Source organism: Bos taurus, chromosome 6 (assembly GCF_002263795.3).
Source record: "Bos taurus isolate L1 Dominette 01449 registration number 42190680 breed Hereford chromosome 6, ARS-UCD2.0, whole genome shotgun sequence".
Lineage (NCBI taxonomy): Eukaryota > Metazoa > Chordata > Mammalia > Artiodactyla > Bovidae > Bos > Bos taurus.
This window is the reverse complement of record NC_037333.1, coordinates 37,348,553-37,364,506: the sequence shown is the minus strand read 5'-3', so window position 1 is coordinate 37,364,506 and position 15,954 is coordinate 37,348,553. Positions and strand designations below refer to the sequence as shown.

The 15,954-nt window shown below is 36.0% G+C and overlaps 1 protein-coding gene across 2 annotated transcripts in view; it reads right to left on the bottom strand.

Annotated features, from left to right (window-relative positions):
• Positions 1-15,954, bottom strand: part of NCAPG (non-SMC condensin I complex subunit G) — a 76,507-nt gene that overhangs the window by 13,623 nt on the left and 46,930 nt on the right. For both annotated transcript variants that reach the window (XM_005207785.5, NM_001102376.2), the window contains 3 exon segments: positions 13,627-13,737; positions 11,299-11,418; positions 4,739-4,966 (listed from right to left, as the gene is read on the bottom strand). In XM_005207785.5, the coding sequence (XP_005207842.1) occupies positions 4,739-4,966; positions 11,299-11,418; positions 13,627-13,737 (459 nt within the window).

Genomic DNA, 15,954 nt, shown 5'->3' with positions numbered 1-15,954 from the left:
GAAAAGATGTTTAACATCATTCGTTATTAGAGAAATGCGAATCAGAACTACAATGAGATATTACCTCATAGTGGTCAGAATGGACATCATCAAAAAATCTACAAACAATAAATGCTAGAGAGGGTGTGGAGAAAAGGGAACCCCCTTGCACTGTTGGTGGGAATATCAATTCATACAGTCACTATGGAGAAAATTATGGAGACTCCTTAAAACACTAGGAATAAAATCACCATATAACTCAGCAATCCCACTACTAGGCAGAACCCTGAGGAAACCAGAAGTGAAAAATACACATGTAACCCAAAGTTTACTGCAGCTCTATTTACAATAGCTAGGACATGGAAGAAACCTAGATATCCATCGACAGATGAATGGATAAAGAATCTGTGCTCTCACACGCACACGCATGCGTGCTCTCTATCTATCTATATATATATATATAAATATAATGGAATACTACTCAGCCATAAAAAGGAACATTCTTGAGTCAGTCCTAATGAGGTGGATGAAGCTACAGCCTATTATACAGAGTGAAGTAAGTCAAAAAGAGAAAAACAATCATCATATACTAATGCATATATATGGAATCTAGAAAGATGGCATTGATGAACCTATTTGCAGAGCAGCAGTGGAGACAGAGACATTAAGAACAGACTTATGGACACGGCTAGGTGGGGAGAAGGGGAGGGTAGGAGGTATGGTGAGAGAGAGTAACATGGAAACATACATTATCATATGTAAAATAGATAGTCAATGGGCATTTGCTGTATGACTCAGGGAACTCAAATCAGGGTTCAGCAACAATCTAGAGGGGTGGGACAGGGAGAGAGGTGGGAGGGAAATTCAAGTGGGATGGGACATGGGTATATCTGGCAGATTCATGTCGATGTTTGGCCGAAACCAATGCAATACTGTAAGGCAATTATCCTTCAATTAAAAATAAATTTTTTAAAAAATGAGCAGAGGTACTGATAAACATTTTTTGTGAAAAAAGATATAAAAATGGCTGACAGGCACATGAAAAGGTGCTCAATATCACTACTCACCAGGAAAACACAAAACAAAAGTAAAATGAGGGACTTCCCTGGTGATCCAGTGGTTAAGACTCCACCTTCCAACGCAGGGGCATGGATTTGATCCCTGGTCAGGGGAACTAAGATCCCACATGCTGTATGGTGCTAGAAGAAACCTGAATACTTTCATGCAAAAAAAAAAAAAACCAGCAACAACAACTGATCATCAGTTCAGTTCAGTCGCTCAGTCGTGTCCGACTCTTTGCGACCCCATGAATCGCAGCACGCCAGGCCTCCCTGTCCATCACCAACTCCCGGAGTTCACTCAGACTCACGTCCACCAAGTCAGTGATGCCATCCAGCCATCTCATCCTCTGTCGTCCCCTTCTCCTCCTGCCCCCAATCCCTCCCAGCATCAGAGTCTTTTCCAATGAGTCAACTCTTCGCATGAGGTGGCCAAAGTACTGGAGTTTCAGCTTTAGCATTCCTTCCAAAGAAATCCCAGGCCTGATCTCCTTCAGAATGGACTGGTTGCATCTCCTTGCAGTCCAAGGGACTCTCAAGAGTCTTCTCCAACACCACAGTTCAAAAGCATCAATTCTTCGGTGCTCAGCCTTCTTCACAGTCCAACTCTCACATCCATACATGACCACAGGAAAAACCATAGCCTTGACTAGACGGACCTTTGTTGACAAAGTAATGTCTCTGCTTTTGAATATGCTGTCTAGGTTGGTCATAACTTTCCTTCCAAGGAGTAATCGTCTTTTAATTTCATGGCTGCAATCACCATCTGCAGTGATTTTGGAGCCCAGAAAAATAAAGTCTGACACTGTTTCCACTGTTTCCTTATCTATTTACCATGAAGTGATGGGACTGGATGCCATGATCTTTGTTTTCTGAATGTTGAGCTTTAAGCCAACTTTTTCACTCTCCACTTTCACTTTCATCAAGAGGCTTTTTAGTTCCTTTTCACTTTCTGCCATAAGGGTGGTGTCCTCTGCATATATGAGGTTATTGATATTTCTCCCGGCAATCTTGATTCCAGCTTGTGCTTCTTCCAGTCCAGTGTTTCTCATGATGTACTCTGCATATAAGTTAAATAAGCAGGGTGACAATATACAGCCTTGATGTACTCCTTTTCCTATTTGGAACCAGTCTGTTGTTCCATGTCCAGTTCTAACTGTTGCTTCCTGACCTGCATACAGATTTCTCAAGAGGCAGGTCAGGTGATGGCTGTCTGGGGAGGCCTTACAAATAGTTATGAAAAGAAGAGAAGCGAAAAGCAAAGGAGAAAAGGAAAGATATAAGCATCTGAATGCAGAGTTCCAAAGAATAGCAAGAAGAGATAAGAAAGCCTTCCTCAGCGATCAATGCAAAGAAATAGAGGAAAACAACAGAATGGGAAAGACTAGAGATCTCTTCAAGAAAATAAGAGATACCAAAGGAATATTTCATGCAAAGATGGGCTCGATAAAGGACAGAAATGGTATGGACCTAACAGAAGCAGAAGATATTAAGAAGAGGCGGCAAGAATACACAACACTGTACAAAAAAGATCTTCACGACCCAGATAATCACGATGGTGTGATCACTGACCTAGAGCCAGACATCCTGGAATGTGAAGTCAAGTGGGCCTTAGAAAGCATCACTACGAACAAAGCTAGTGGAGGTGATGGAATTCCAGTTGAGCTATTTCAAATCCTGAAAGATGATGCTGTGAAAGTGCTACACTCAATATGCCAGCAAATTTGGAAAATTCAGCAGTGGCCACAGGACAACTGATCATACCTTGCACCATATACAAAAGATTAACTCAAAAATGAATAAAAACCAAAATGCAAAAACCTAAAAAGAATTTAAGGGAAAAAAAAACACACCACAATGAGATATCACCTCACACTGTTAAAATGGTTTTATCAAAAAGACATTTGGCAAAGATGTGAAGAAAAAAGAACCAAAGTGCAGTCTTAGTGGGAATGTAAACTGGTGTAGTCATTATGCAAAGTAGAATGAAATTCTTCAAAACAGTAAAAACACAAATACTATATGATTCAGCAGTCCCATTTTTGGGTATACATCGAAAGGAAATGAAAAGAGAATCTTGAAGACATACCTGCACTCCCATGTTCACTGTAGCATTATTTACAAGAGCTAAGATATGGAAACAACCTGTGTGTCCATTAGTGAATGAACAGAGAAGATGTAAGATATTATTCAGCCATAAAAAAGGAAGGAAATCCTGCCATTTGCAACAAGAGGACTAGACCCCGAGGACAATATACTAAGTGAAACAGCCCGACAAATACTTTTTTGGTATCACTTTTATGTAGAAATCTTTCAAAAAGTTAAACTCAGAGAAATAGTAGAATGAATAATAGTTACCACAGATTGGTGGGTGGGGGCAAATATAGAGAGGTTGGTAAAAGGGTGTATTTTCAGCTACAAGAAGTTCTATTATACCTTTAAAAAAAAGATGAATAAGTTCTCGAGACCAAATGTAAAATATGGTGGCAAATGATAACACTATAGTATTACTAAAATTTGCTGAGAGAACTTAAATGTTCTAACTTTAAAGAGAAAGAAAGGTTGAGGATATATTAAGCAATTAGTTGGGATGAGGAGCAGAAGCAAAATCCTAAAACAGCAAAGAAGAATTAATATATGACCTGGTAACCCTACTTCTAGAAATATACTGAAAAGAATTAAAAATAGCTACTCAGCCATACATATCTTCATAGCAGTACTATTCACAACACCCAAAGGTGGAAACAGTCCAAATATCCTTCAGTGGATGAATGGCTAAACAAACTGTGGTATATACATAGAAGAGAATATTATTCTGCCATAAGAAGGCTTGTGACACAAGTCACAACACAGATAAATCTTGAAAAAAAGCTAAGTTAAAGAAAGCAGACAGGAAGTCACATATTTTATGATTCCATTTATAGGAAATACCCAGAAGAGTTATATCCATAGAGACAAAATGCAAATTGATGGTTGTTGCAGGCTGGTAGGAGGAGACACTGGGAGCAACTACTTAATCCTTTGGGATATAAAAATGTTTTAAAAAGTAGAGGCAGTGGTTGCACTACACTAAATGTCAGTGAATTGTTCACTCTAAAATTGTTACTCTATGTTATGTCAATTTCATCTCAATAAAAATTAAAAAATTTATAATTTAAATGTTTATAGATGCTTTAAAAATGTAGTTAATGAGTACCTTAAGGAAAGAGATCTAAGCCCATACCATATCTTAGAACTTGTACCCATTCAATATAAGATTATTTTAAATTATTTCTTAAGACTCTTTGGGAGGACTTCCCTGGCAGTCCAGTGGTTAAGACTCTGTGCTTTCAATGCAGGGGGTGGAGTTCAATCCCTGGTCAAGAACTAAAATCCCCATGCCAAAATAGGAAAAAAAAAAAAAAACTCCTGGGGAAGAAAGTTGTAAGTCATAGATCATAAGACAGAGAAAAAAGATGAAAAACAACAACCTCCCAATAGTCATTTCATTTTTGTTTACACTTCAATTCTCTAAACATGTAATTTGATAGTGGGAAATTAGGTATATTACAAGTGAAAGAATTTAATTATGATATTCAAAAGGCAAAAATTTTTTAAATGCTGGCCAAGTTTAAACTTCAGCTTAAAAAACTAAAAAGAGCATAAACATATATATGCTAAAAATGACCTTGCACACTAATAGGGCCATGATTATTTCTTACCTCACTATCTAAGAAATCGGAAAGTAGTTTCAGAACATTCTTGGCTATAGCTGTCTCTTCTTCGGATTCTTTTGACTCTTGCTCTTCACTGGAGTTTATTTCTGCACCTTCCTTTTGAGTAGCTTTGATTTTTTTAGTTTTAAATGGTTCAAATCCAAATGTCATCAGTTGGTCAAAGATTGCCTTTAAAGCACTTATTTTTATTGTCACATCATCAATTTGCAAAACCTAAATTGAAACAACATCCCCCACCAAAAGTAAATTAGGTACACTTTCATTCTGTTTACACAACATAAAATTAACATATATCTTACTCTAATTTCAACAACAGTGTCAAGTCTACATATAATATTTTTAAAAACTTAATTAAAATTTATTCTAAAGTTATTGTTATTTATACCATGACACTTAAAGAGTTACATTTCTTTCAGAAAAAGTTCATCAGTCAGTAAAAATTTCCTGACTGGAGTCAGAACTATATTATTTGTTCCTTTTATATATAAAAATGTGTATGAGTATATGTTCAATGAGTATATGTTCAACTATGATTTTATTATTTTCAAGATCTAGAAAAACTGTTCTATTATATTGCAATTGTTTAGGGCCATCTATAAAGACAAAAATATTACATCCTAACTAATGAAAAGCATTTACTAGAATATCAGTATTCCTCTAAGCTATCAAGCTTCATTAAAGACAAATTTTTTTATTAGTGCAATAAATTCATATTTCATTAATCATCAATTCAGTTTTCATTGAATTGGACTCCTTTATAAAAGGAAATAAATCACAAAACCCAGCAGTTTGTATGAGTACCCTAAGTTAAGAAAACTGAATTCCTATAAACTAAATTTAAAAAAAGCCATAAAAAAAAAGAGTTGAATGTTTCTACTATGAAGAAATTTACTATTAGTATGTTCTCTAATGTACTTAAATTTTGATCATTGATATGCTTGATTGATTGATAAGCTATACAGCTTAGCCCATAGAATGAAAAAGAAAAAAATCACCAGCAGGTTTGTCAAATGAATGGAGAAAAATGGCTCAAAATTACAAAACTTGATTTCAAGATAAATCTATTACATTTTCTTATGGCAAGACTTGCAAATTTGCCAAATCCAAATGCTTATTTCTAAGAATGTACTGTCATGACCATTCTCTACAAATTTTAAACACACTACTCTCTCAACAGCATCTTGGCTTTCCTTGCCCTTTTCAGTCCTTTACTGGCTAGCAATAGCTCTCAAAATTGGATATTTTTTAAAGAAAGAGTTTAAAATTAAGTAATTTCCCTCTTCTGCCTTTCTAACAAGTGTGGATATATTTCTTAAATCAGTTTCTGCTAGTCAAACTTGATTTAAAAAAAAAAAAAAGATTTCTTACTTTACCAAAATACAGCTCTTTTCCCTTAATCTAAAATCTTCCAATGATAGCTCTGAAAATACCTTTATAAACAACTGAATCTGCTGTGGTTAAATTCTTTTGATCGCAAATCCCTTTGAAGATCTAATAAAAGTCCACCCCAGAATAACATTCAAAACATAGGCAAAATTTCATATACAATATATTTTACTGCATTTGTATCTGATATCACTCACATTTTTAATGTACAAAAAATTATACTGTTATTTTTCAGACAAACATTAATAGCCAGTCCCTGAAAAAAGTTCAGAGATCAAAGTTAAAAGTTAAAAAAAAAAGGTCAATTTTAATTCCACGACAAGGCTACTATTAACTATTTTGATTTGATATTAAGGTAAAATTATGAAATGGTCTTGGATAGGGAACATTCATTTATTTTTCACAGGAACTTGATTTTGGCAATTCTTTTCACTACAGAAAATTATACAGGAGTAAACAGCGCTCCTATAGCTCTGTCAAATGGGGGCTAAGTTTAGTATTAAATAACTTCCTAGTGCTCCAGGACACTCTTAAGCATTAAATTCATATTACATTTCTTCTAAAATGACCAAAACACTTATTATTCATGTTGTTGTCACACTGTTAGTCACTCAATTGTGCCCTACTCCTTGTGACCCCATGGACTGTAGCCCCTTAGGCTCCTCTGTCCATGGTATTTTCCAGGCAAGAATACTAGAGCTGGGTTGCCATTTCCTTCTCCATATTATTGATGTTATATCAACAAAAATTAAAAAGATCAAAATTCACATTTCAAATTTAAAAGTCAAGTGCATGACTATACCTTTGGAAAGAGTTCTAGGCTATTTTTTTTTTGCTGCAGTACTAGAAATTTTATATAATTGTCTAACTTTAATCTCCTCTATCAGCATTCCAATTTGAAAACAACTTGTAAATTTTCAGAAGTACTCATAATGGTATATAGGGCATCTTGATGAATGTTTTACCTCATTTTTAGAGTCAGAAAGCATGGTACTTAGTAAGCTAGACATAAATGAACCATTCACTATCAAATAAGATTTTTCTTCCACTTAAAAAAAAAAGTAATGACTAGGGGTCAATCTTGGAGAAGGCAATGGCACCCCACTCCATACTCTGGAAAATCCCATGGGCAGAGGAGCCTGGTAGGCTGCAGTCCACGGTGTCATGAAGAGTCGGACATGACTGAGCAACTTCACTTTCACTTTTCACTTTCCTGCATTGGAGAAGGAAATGGCAACCCACTCCAGTGTTCTTGCCTGGAAAATCCCAGGGGTCGGGGAGCCTGGTGGGCTGCCGTCTATGGGGTCACACAGAGTCGGACACGACTGAAGCGACTTAGCAGCTTCAATCAACACTTAGCAGGGGTCAATCTACACTTAACTACCCTTCCTCTACAAAGCCAGGAAATTGAAGTTGAGAACTTACTCATTTAATTTCTCAACAAAATCTCTTTGAAAATGTAGGATTTTATTTCCTGGGCATCTATAAAGCCAATAAAATTCACAATAGTAGATGGGACTCCTTTTAGTATTACTAGTAGAATCACTGATGCCAATACCTGCTGATTTAAATAGTAATGGGAGATTTATTTTACATCTTGGAGCAAAACCAGATATATGGCTAAGTGCTATAAATGATTCATCTGGACAAAGTACAAAATCTTTCTCCCAGTTTGAAAAAAACTGTACACCATTTTAAAGATAATACATGACATTCCAAGTTTCCAAAAGAATCTCACATAATAGAAATTTTACTCTGATAACGAGCATGGGATGATAAATATAAACAAAGCAACATTAGGAATTTAATCCTTGCACATTAAATGAACTGATTAGATCCAAAGTATTCCAAAAAAGGAAAATATAACCAAACACTGAAATTCCTGAGAACTATCTTTTAAAAAAAAGTATGGTTTCAAATTTTTTTCCTTTGATACAAGTCACAAACAGTTTGACCAGTTCCAGAACACAAGACTTACCCACGTCCTCCCTAACTGTATATGCTTTCTTTTTCTTGGCAATATCATATGCAACATTAAAGGAAGTTTCATTTGGACCTAGCTTTACTTGGAAAATACACTTCCCTCCATCTCCCCACATTGTCACAAAAGGACAGTGTGATTCATGTAGCACTTGGTGTTGTCAAATGTAGTGGAATAAAAAAGCTGCAAGGTATTTTTGTACATATTGCTTGCCAACAGGTAAATGGGAGCACTTTTCGTGTTAACTTGAAAATAACATGTGACAACAAGGATTATCAGTTTTAGGAAGATTATTTTATTTAAGACTCAACCCAATCAATAGTTGAATTTCCCCCAAGATCAAAATTTCCTTGCAGCTTTTTTATCCCACTACATTTGACAAGAGATGGAGGGAAGTATATTTTCCAAGTAAAGCTAGGCCCAAATGTTAAAAACAGATGTCCAAAGGAGCTAAAAAGTCAAATGCATTCCACTGATACACTAGACTTAATCCCCTCTTGTCTACTCAATAGCGCTCAAGCAGCTGAGCACCCTCTCTTCCCTATATTTTCACTGTTTTCATTTCACATGGGTCATTCTCATTAGGGTACAAAACAGGCTTTAATTTTCTCCATCTTAAAAAAAATTCAAACCAAAAAAACTTTTTTTACCCCATATCCTCTCTTGTTACCCCTCCATTTCTCTGTTACTCCTAACAAAGTAAAATCTTGAAAGAATAGTCTACACTGGCTATCTCCAATCCTTCTGAGAAGGACTGGAGACAAAAACCCTCCACTCAATAATTCTCTCTTTGGATCACTCCAATAGACTTTGACCTTCACATAAACTACTTTCATGAAAGTCACCAAACACTGCCTTACTTGCCAAAAATGCTCAACCATGAAGTCGTACCAACCTGTCACAAGCATTAGACAGTTGGGTCATCTTGGCCTCATTAAAATATCATCTTCACTTGCTTTCTAGGACATCACACTTTTCCCTAACTATCTACTTCACCTTGGTCTTAACTAGCTCCTCATCTCCCTTACCTTAAATGTTGTCTGAGCCCTAGAGAACTATCAAGTTGAAATCTCTTCTCAAACTACATGCATTTGTCAGGTAACATCCAAACTCTAGGCATCAGAGAATAAAGAATAAAGAATAAAGTTATTATAGAATAAAGACTCCCAGATCCATGTGCTCAGTCTGGGCCTGTCTTCTAGCTCCAAACCCACATACAAATGTCTATCCAATATACACCCACTTGTATGTGATGGACAGGAAGGTCTGGAGTGCTGTGATTCATGGGGTCGCAAAGAGTCGGACACAACTGAGCGACTGAACTAAAGCGAACTGTACCTCCAATTTCAAACTTACCATGTCTAAAATTGAACTCCTTATCTCATTTACCTGCCATAAAATCTGTTATTCTGTTTTCCTTATCACAGGAAAGGGTAACTCCGTCTCTCCACCTATTCTGGCCAAATTCCTGTTTCCTTCCACTTCTTTTTCTCACATGCCACATCAGATTCATCAGCAAATTCTACAGACATTGTCCTTCAAACTCAAACTACCATCACTTCCCATGACCCCAAAAATCATAACACTGGTCCAGGTCATCAATATCTCTTTCCTAGATTATTACAATACCTTATGAGTACCCCTGCTTCCATACTTGTATCCCTGTAATTACTACTAGGGATCTGCAAACTATGACTCATGGACCAAATCCAGTTTGCTGCCTGTTTTTAAACAGAGTCTAAGTTAAGAATAAAACCGTACATTTTTAAATGGTTAAAAACTAGTATCTCATTATGTGCTAAAATTATATGAAATTTAAATTTTGGATTCTATAAATGTAAGTTTTATTGATCTACAACTACACCTAATAATATATCTCACCTGTGGATGTTTTCAACCACCACAGCAGGGCAAGAGTTCAGACAGACCATACGCCCTGCAAAGTCTACAATATTTACTCTCTAGACCTTTATAGAAAAGGTTTGCCAATCCATGGTCTAACTATCACTACACCCAGTCAGAGCATAAAAATCCTCTACTCAAAATCTTCTAATTCCTTCCCATCTCATTCACTGTGAAGCTACATTTTTACAGACTGCTGCTCCTGCTGCTAAGTCACGTCAGTCGTGTCTGACTCTGTGCGACCCATAGATGGCAGCCCACCAGGCTCCTCCGTCCCTGGGATTCTCCAGGCAAGAGTACTGGAGTGGGGTGCCATCGCCTTCTCCGCTTTATAGACTGTTGCTGTTGCTAAGTCGCTTCAGTTGTGTCTGACTCTGTGTGACCCCAGAGACGGCAGCCCACCAGGCTCCCCCATCCCTGGGATTCTCCAGGCAAGAACACTGGAGTGGGTTGCCATTTCCCTCTCCAATGCATGAAAGTGAAAAGTGAAAGGGAAGTCGCTCAGTCGTGTCCGACTCCTAGCGACCCCATGGACTGCAGCCTACCAGGCTCCTCCGTCCATGGGATTTTCCAGGCAAGGGTACTGGAGTGGGGTGCCATTGCTAGACATCCCTAAAGACATGGATGTCAGCTACCTACAAACTCTTTCTTCTACTATTCTTCCCTTTGCTCAGTCTGCCCTAGCCATATGAGGTCCTGCTCCTTGAACATGTAAAGCAAAGTCGTACTGCAGGGCCCCCGCACTGCTCTTCCCTCTCTTTGGAAACTTCTTAACGCAGATCTACACAGTTCATTCTCACTCCTCTCTGGTAATGGCCCAAATTTCGACTTATTAGTGATGTCTTTCTGGATCAAACTACTCCCACTCCCTATTCCCAGTCTTGATTTCCTTCCTCTGCTTTTTTTCCATCTGACATACTATTTACTGTTTATTTTCCACTGTGTATTTCCTCTGAAACTTTTATCTTGTGTTTTTCATTACCTATTTTATTTTTTCCTAAGTTAGAATAATGCAGGGCATATTATATGCACTCAATATAATTTGCTGTATGATTAATTTTAAAATAACCTTAAATAATTGACATTTCATCCTCTACAAAAGATTTTTAATAACAGAAAAATCAAAAGATTAAAAACTGAGTTCCTAAGTCATCCATCATCATCAACATCAATAAGCCCTGGAATAGATTAAACTTGTAATACTAGCACATTCAGACATATTGAGTATTTATTTCAGTAAGTATAATCAAGATTTTAATCACGTGATAAATCTTACCTGCAAGAGTAATACAAAGTGTTTACTTGCAAAATCCTGATTCTGCAGTCCACAGCATCCCAAACACAGTACAGCCAAATTTCTTACTACAGGATGAACATTTATTATTCCAGGAAGAATCTAAAATGAATTAGAAATTAAAATAATTTTGACTAGAGGAAAAAATTTAAAACAGTATATTAAAAAGGTGGTCAAAATGAAAATTTCTGTAAGACCTCATACATCTACTTTTTCCTCATAGATCTACATTTCCATATATAGTCTATTAACTCAAAAAAGTAAATAGTAAATTGCTAAAACATAAGAATACAGTCAGAGCAAAATATAGTCCTTATATTCCCTCCACCTGACAAAACTGATTCAATGGCTTCCTAGTGCTCAAAGAGACATATTGTGTCTCTTTGTGTAGTCCATATTGTGTAGTCTTTCCCAGTATCATCCCATAACACACTATCCCTTGCTCTTGTTTATTCAATTGATCTGATTTCAATGTCTCCCAATTGGTGCTATCCACTAGGGACATAATGCAAGTCACATATGTCATTTTAAATTTTCTAATAGCCACATTACATTTTATTCCAAAATAAATAAACTATTATCAACACACGTAACCAATATTTTAAAATCAAGATAATATTTTTAGCTGTGGTTTCAAAAATATTTTATAAAAGTGAGATAACTTATGTTGCTTGTACTAAGTCTTTGAAACCCAATGTATTTTTACATTTATAAATATATATATATTTAGAATAGTTTTTAACAGTCACAGGTTTTTAATATCCACATGTTGCTGGTGGCTACAGTATTCACAAGAGTAAATCTACCATTCTTCCCTTCCTTTTTCACATACTTAATGTGCCCACTCAAATATCACCTCAAGGTCACCCTCCATGAACAGATGAAACTCATTATCTTAAGTTAACATACGACCATAAAGCTTTTCTTCATAGCAATTATCAATGGCATAAGCTTTCACTTGTTTATTTGATTCATGTCCCCTCTCACTTGACCAAAAGATCTACCAAGGGCAGTCTACATGTGTTTTGTAAATCATGTATACTCTGTCCCCAATACTGAATGTATAGTACATAATACACTATAATAAACAATATTATTTATATTTATTATAAAATTAATATTCACTCACTTTCATTTTTAAAGCACAGTAATTCCATTAAAATATTATTACTCCTGTATCTAAATACCTTACTCTTCCAATCTTTAGACAGATTACTTTTATATATTTAAAATCATTATGACCATTCAATTTTGCATTCTTTATTTTCTCAATATTGTATGTGTTTCCCCACACATATATATGTCTTTGTAACTATTGTTTCAATTGTGTAGTTAATTATACCATAATTTATCATTCTCCTGCAACAGAACCAAACATAAAGCACACAGCAGAATTTTAAAATATCACTTTTCACTAGAGACATCTTCTTCCTTAAAATTAAAACTAAATTCTGGAGATTTAATAGATCTAGTTTTAATCAACTCTGGACTGTTGTAAATAATAATCAGATCTCTTTACTATATTGACAAACTCATGACAATCCAAGGAACTAGATTTTAGATCACAATTGTTGGCTGTTTTTCACTAATCCCAAGTGAAAAAACCTTGGGGAAAATCCTGGAAGAGCTTGGATACATTTAAAATTTGCTATGGATAAGCAGCAATATTAAAAAAATACTCTAAAGCTGCAGGTCTAATACCATCACCATTAACCACGTGGCTACTGAATATTTGAAATTTGATTTGTCCAGATTGAGATGTGCTTTAAGACTTAGTATGAAGAAAAGAACATAATTTTTATATCGACTAACTGATGAAATTATAATATTTGGGGTATCCTGAGTTAAATATATTAAAATTAATTTCACGTTTCTTTTTAATTTTTAAATGCAGCTACTAGAAAATTTAAAGTTAACAGGTGGTTTGCATTATATTTCTATCAGACAATGTTGTTCTAAGGCTTGCAGAATTTATATCCCTCTCCTGAGTAAAATGGAGATTACCTATGAAGGGTTTCTTTAGTAAAAAGTCTCTTAAATATGCAGTAATAAACAAATTCCTTTCACAAGGCTTACAATGTAACTTTCTCAGTCTTTCTACACGGTAAGATTCTGGTACTTTAAATATTACTATTGTATCTCAGTATTCCTTACTATTCAAAAAATGAAGATATTCTGCATCTCTTGCCAGTATAATTTTTTCAAACTTTCTAAAAGAATTATAACTTACATACCAGGTCTTTTACATGCATTATCTTAATTTAATTCTCACAATATGAAGCAGCCACTACATTATTTCTTTCAACATACCAAAGATTCAATGATGCCATCCATGGTTGCACCTATACCTGTTGAAGTGGACATCTGCTTCAATAGTTCATAGCATAAAATAAGACACTTCTGTAGGGTTTCAGCATCATTCTAAAACAAAACACAAGATATTCTGTTAGTAAGAATATAGTCTGCCCACCTCTCAAATATTTACTTTCTTAGAGTTTTTTTGTCTAAGACATGTCTCTATACACATTCCCTGAACAACTTTAACCATTCACATGATTTACCATTTATGAGCTAGTTCAACTATTTTCTAAAGTTTCATTTTCATATAGAAAACTGCCATAAGACATTTCCTCTTGTACGTCCAACAGGCTTTTTAAACTCAAAATGGCCAAAAGGGAACTAATTATTACCTACATCCCTCCTCCCGAGCAACATCCATAAACTGCTGCCATCTACCCAGCCATCCAAACCAAAAGACCTAGGATACACTCCTGACTCACTGCTCTCCCTGTTACTAATTTCAAAATATGTTTCAAATCCATAACTTCTTTCCATATCCCCCATCATCATGTTCAGACCACAATCATCTGAATATTACATTACTCTAAGTCTTCAAACTAGTATGTCTGCATGAAATGAATTTCCTGAGTAACAGTGATCTTCGTAAGACATAAATCTCATTTTTAGTTCTACACCATGATCTTTAAAAGGTCAATGTGGTCAAACAGATGCCAAGAGTAAACATCGACATTTTAAGAATCACTGAGCTAAAATGGACAGGAATGGGTGAATTTAATTCAGATGACCATTGTATCCACTACTGTGGACAAGACTCCCTTAGAAGAAACAGAGAAGCCCTCGTAGTCAACAAAAGAATCTGAAACGCAGTACTTGGGTGCAATCTCAAAAATGACAGAATGATCTTGGTGTGTTTCCAACGAAAACCATTCAAAATCACAGTAATCCAAGTCTATATGCCCTAACCACTAACTCTGAAGAAGCTGAAGTCGAATGGTTCTATGAAGACCTACAAGACGTTCTAGAACGAACTCAAAAAAAGATGTCCTTTTCTTCATAAGGGACTGGAATGCAAAAGTAGGAAGTCAAGACGTACCTGGAGTAACAGGCAAGTTTGGTCTTTGACTAGAAAATGAAGCAGGGAAACAGCTAAGAGACTTTTTCCAAGACAACGCACTATCATAGCAAACACCCTCTTTCAAAAACACAAGAGACAACTCTACATATAGACATCATCAGATGGTTGATACCAAAATCAGATTGATTAATATTCTTTGCAGCTGAAGATGGAGAAGCTCTACACAGTCAGCAAAAACAAGACCAGGGGAGCTGACTGTAGCTCAGATAATGAGATCCTTATTACAAAATTCAAACTTAAATTAAAGAAAGTAAGGGAAACCACTAGGCCATTCAGGTATGACCTAAATCAAATTTCTTATGATTATACAGTGGAAGTGACAAGTAGATTCAAGGGATTAGATCTGATACAGAGTGTCTACAGAACTATAGGTGGAGGTTTGTAACACTGTACAGAAGGCAGTGACAAAAACCATCCCAAAGAAAAAGAAATGCAACAAGGCAAAACGGTTGTCTGAGGCAGTCTTACAAATAGCTGAGAAAAGAAGAGAGAAGTGAAAGGCAAAGAAAGGGAAAGACATACCCAACTGAATGCAGAGTTCCAAAGAATAGCAAGGAGAAATAAAAGAACCTTGTTCAGAGAACAATGCAAAGGAACAGAACAAAAGGACAGAAAACACTAGCAATCTCTTCAAGAAAACTGGAGATACCCAGGGAACATTTCATGTAAGGATGGGTACAATAAAGGACAGAAATGGCAAAGACATAACAGAAGCAGAAGAGATTAAGAAGAGGTGGCAAGAATAAACAGAACTATACAAAAAAGGTCTTAATGACTGGGATAACCACAATGGTGTGGTCACTCACCTAGAGCCAAACATCCTGGAGTGTGAAGTCAAGTGGGCCTTAGGAAGCATTACTATGAGGAAAGCTAGTGGAGGTGATGGAATTTCAGCTGAGCTATTTAAAATCCTAAAAGATGACACACTGTTAAAGTGCTGCACCAATGTCAGCAAATCTGGAAAACTCAGCAGTGGCCACAAAACTAGAAAAGGTCAGTTTTCATTCCAATCCCAAAAAAGGGCATTGCCAAAGAATGCTCAAACTACCACACAATTGTGCTCATTTCATAAGGTAGCAAGGTAATGCTCAAAATCCTTCAAGATAACCTTCAACAGTACATGAACCAAGAACTTCCAGATGTACAAGCTGGATGTAGAAAAGGCAGAAGAATCAGAGATCAAATGGCCAATATCCACTGGA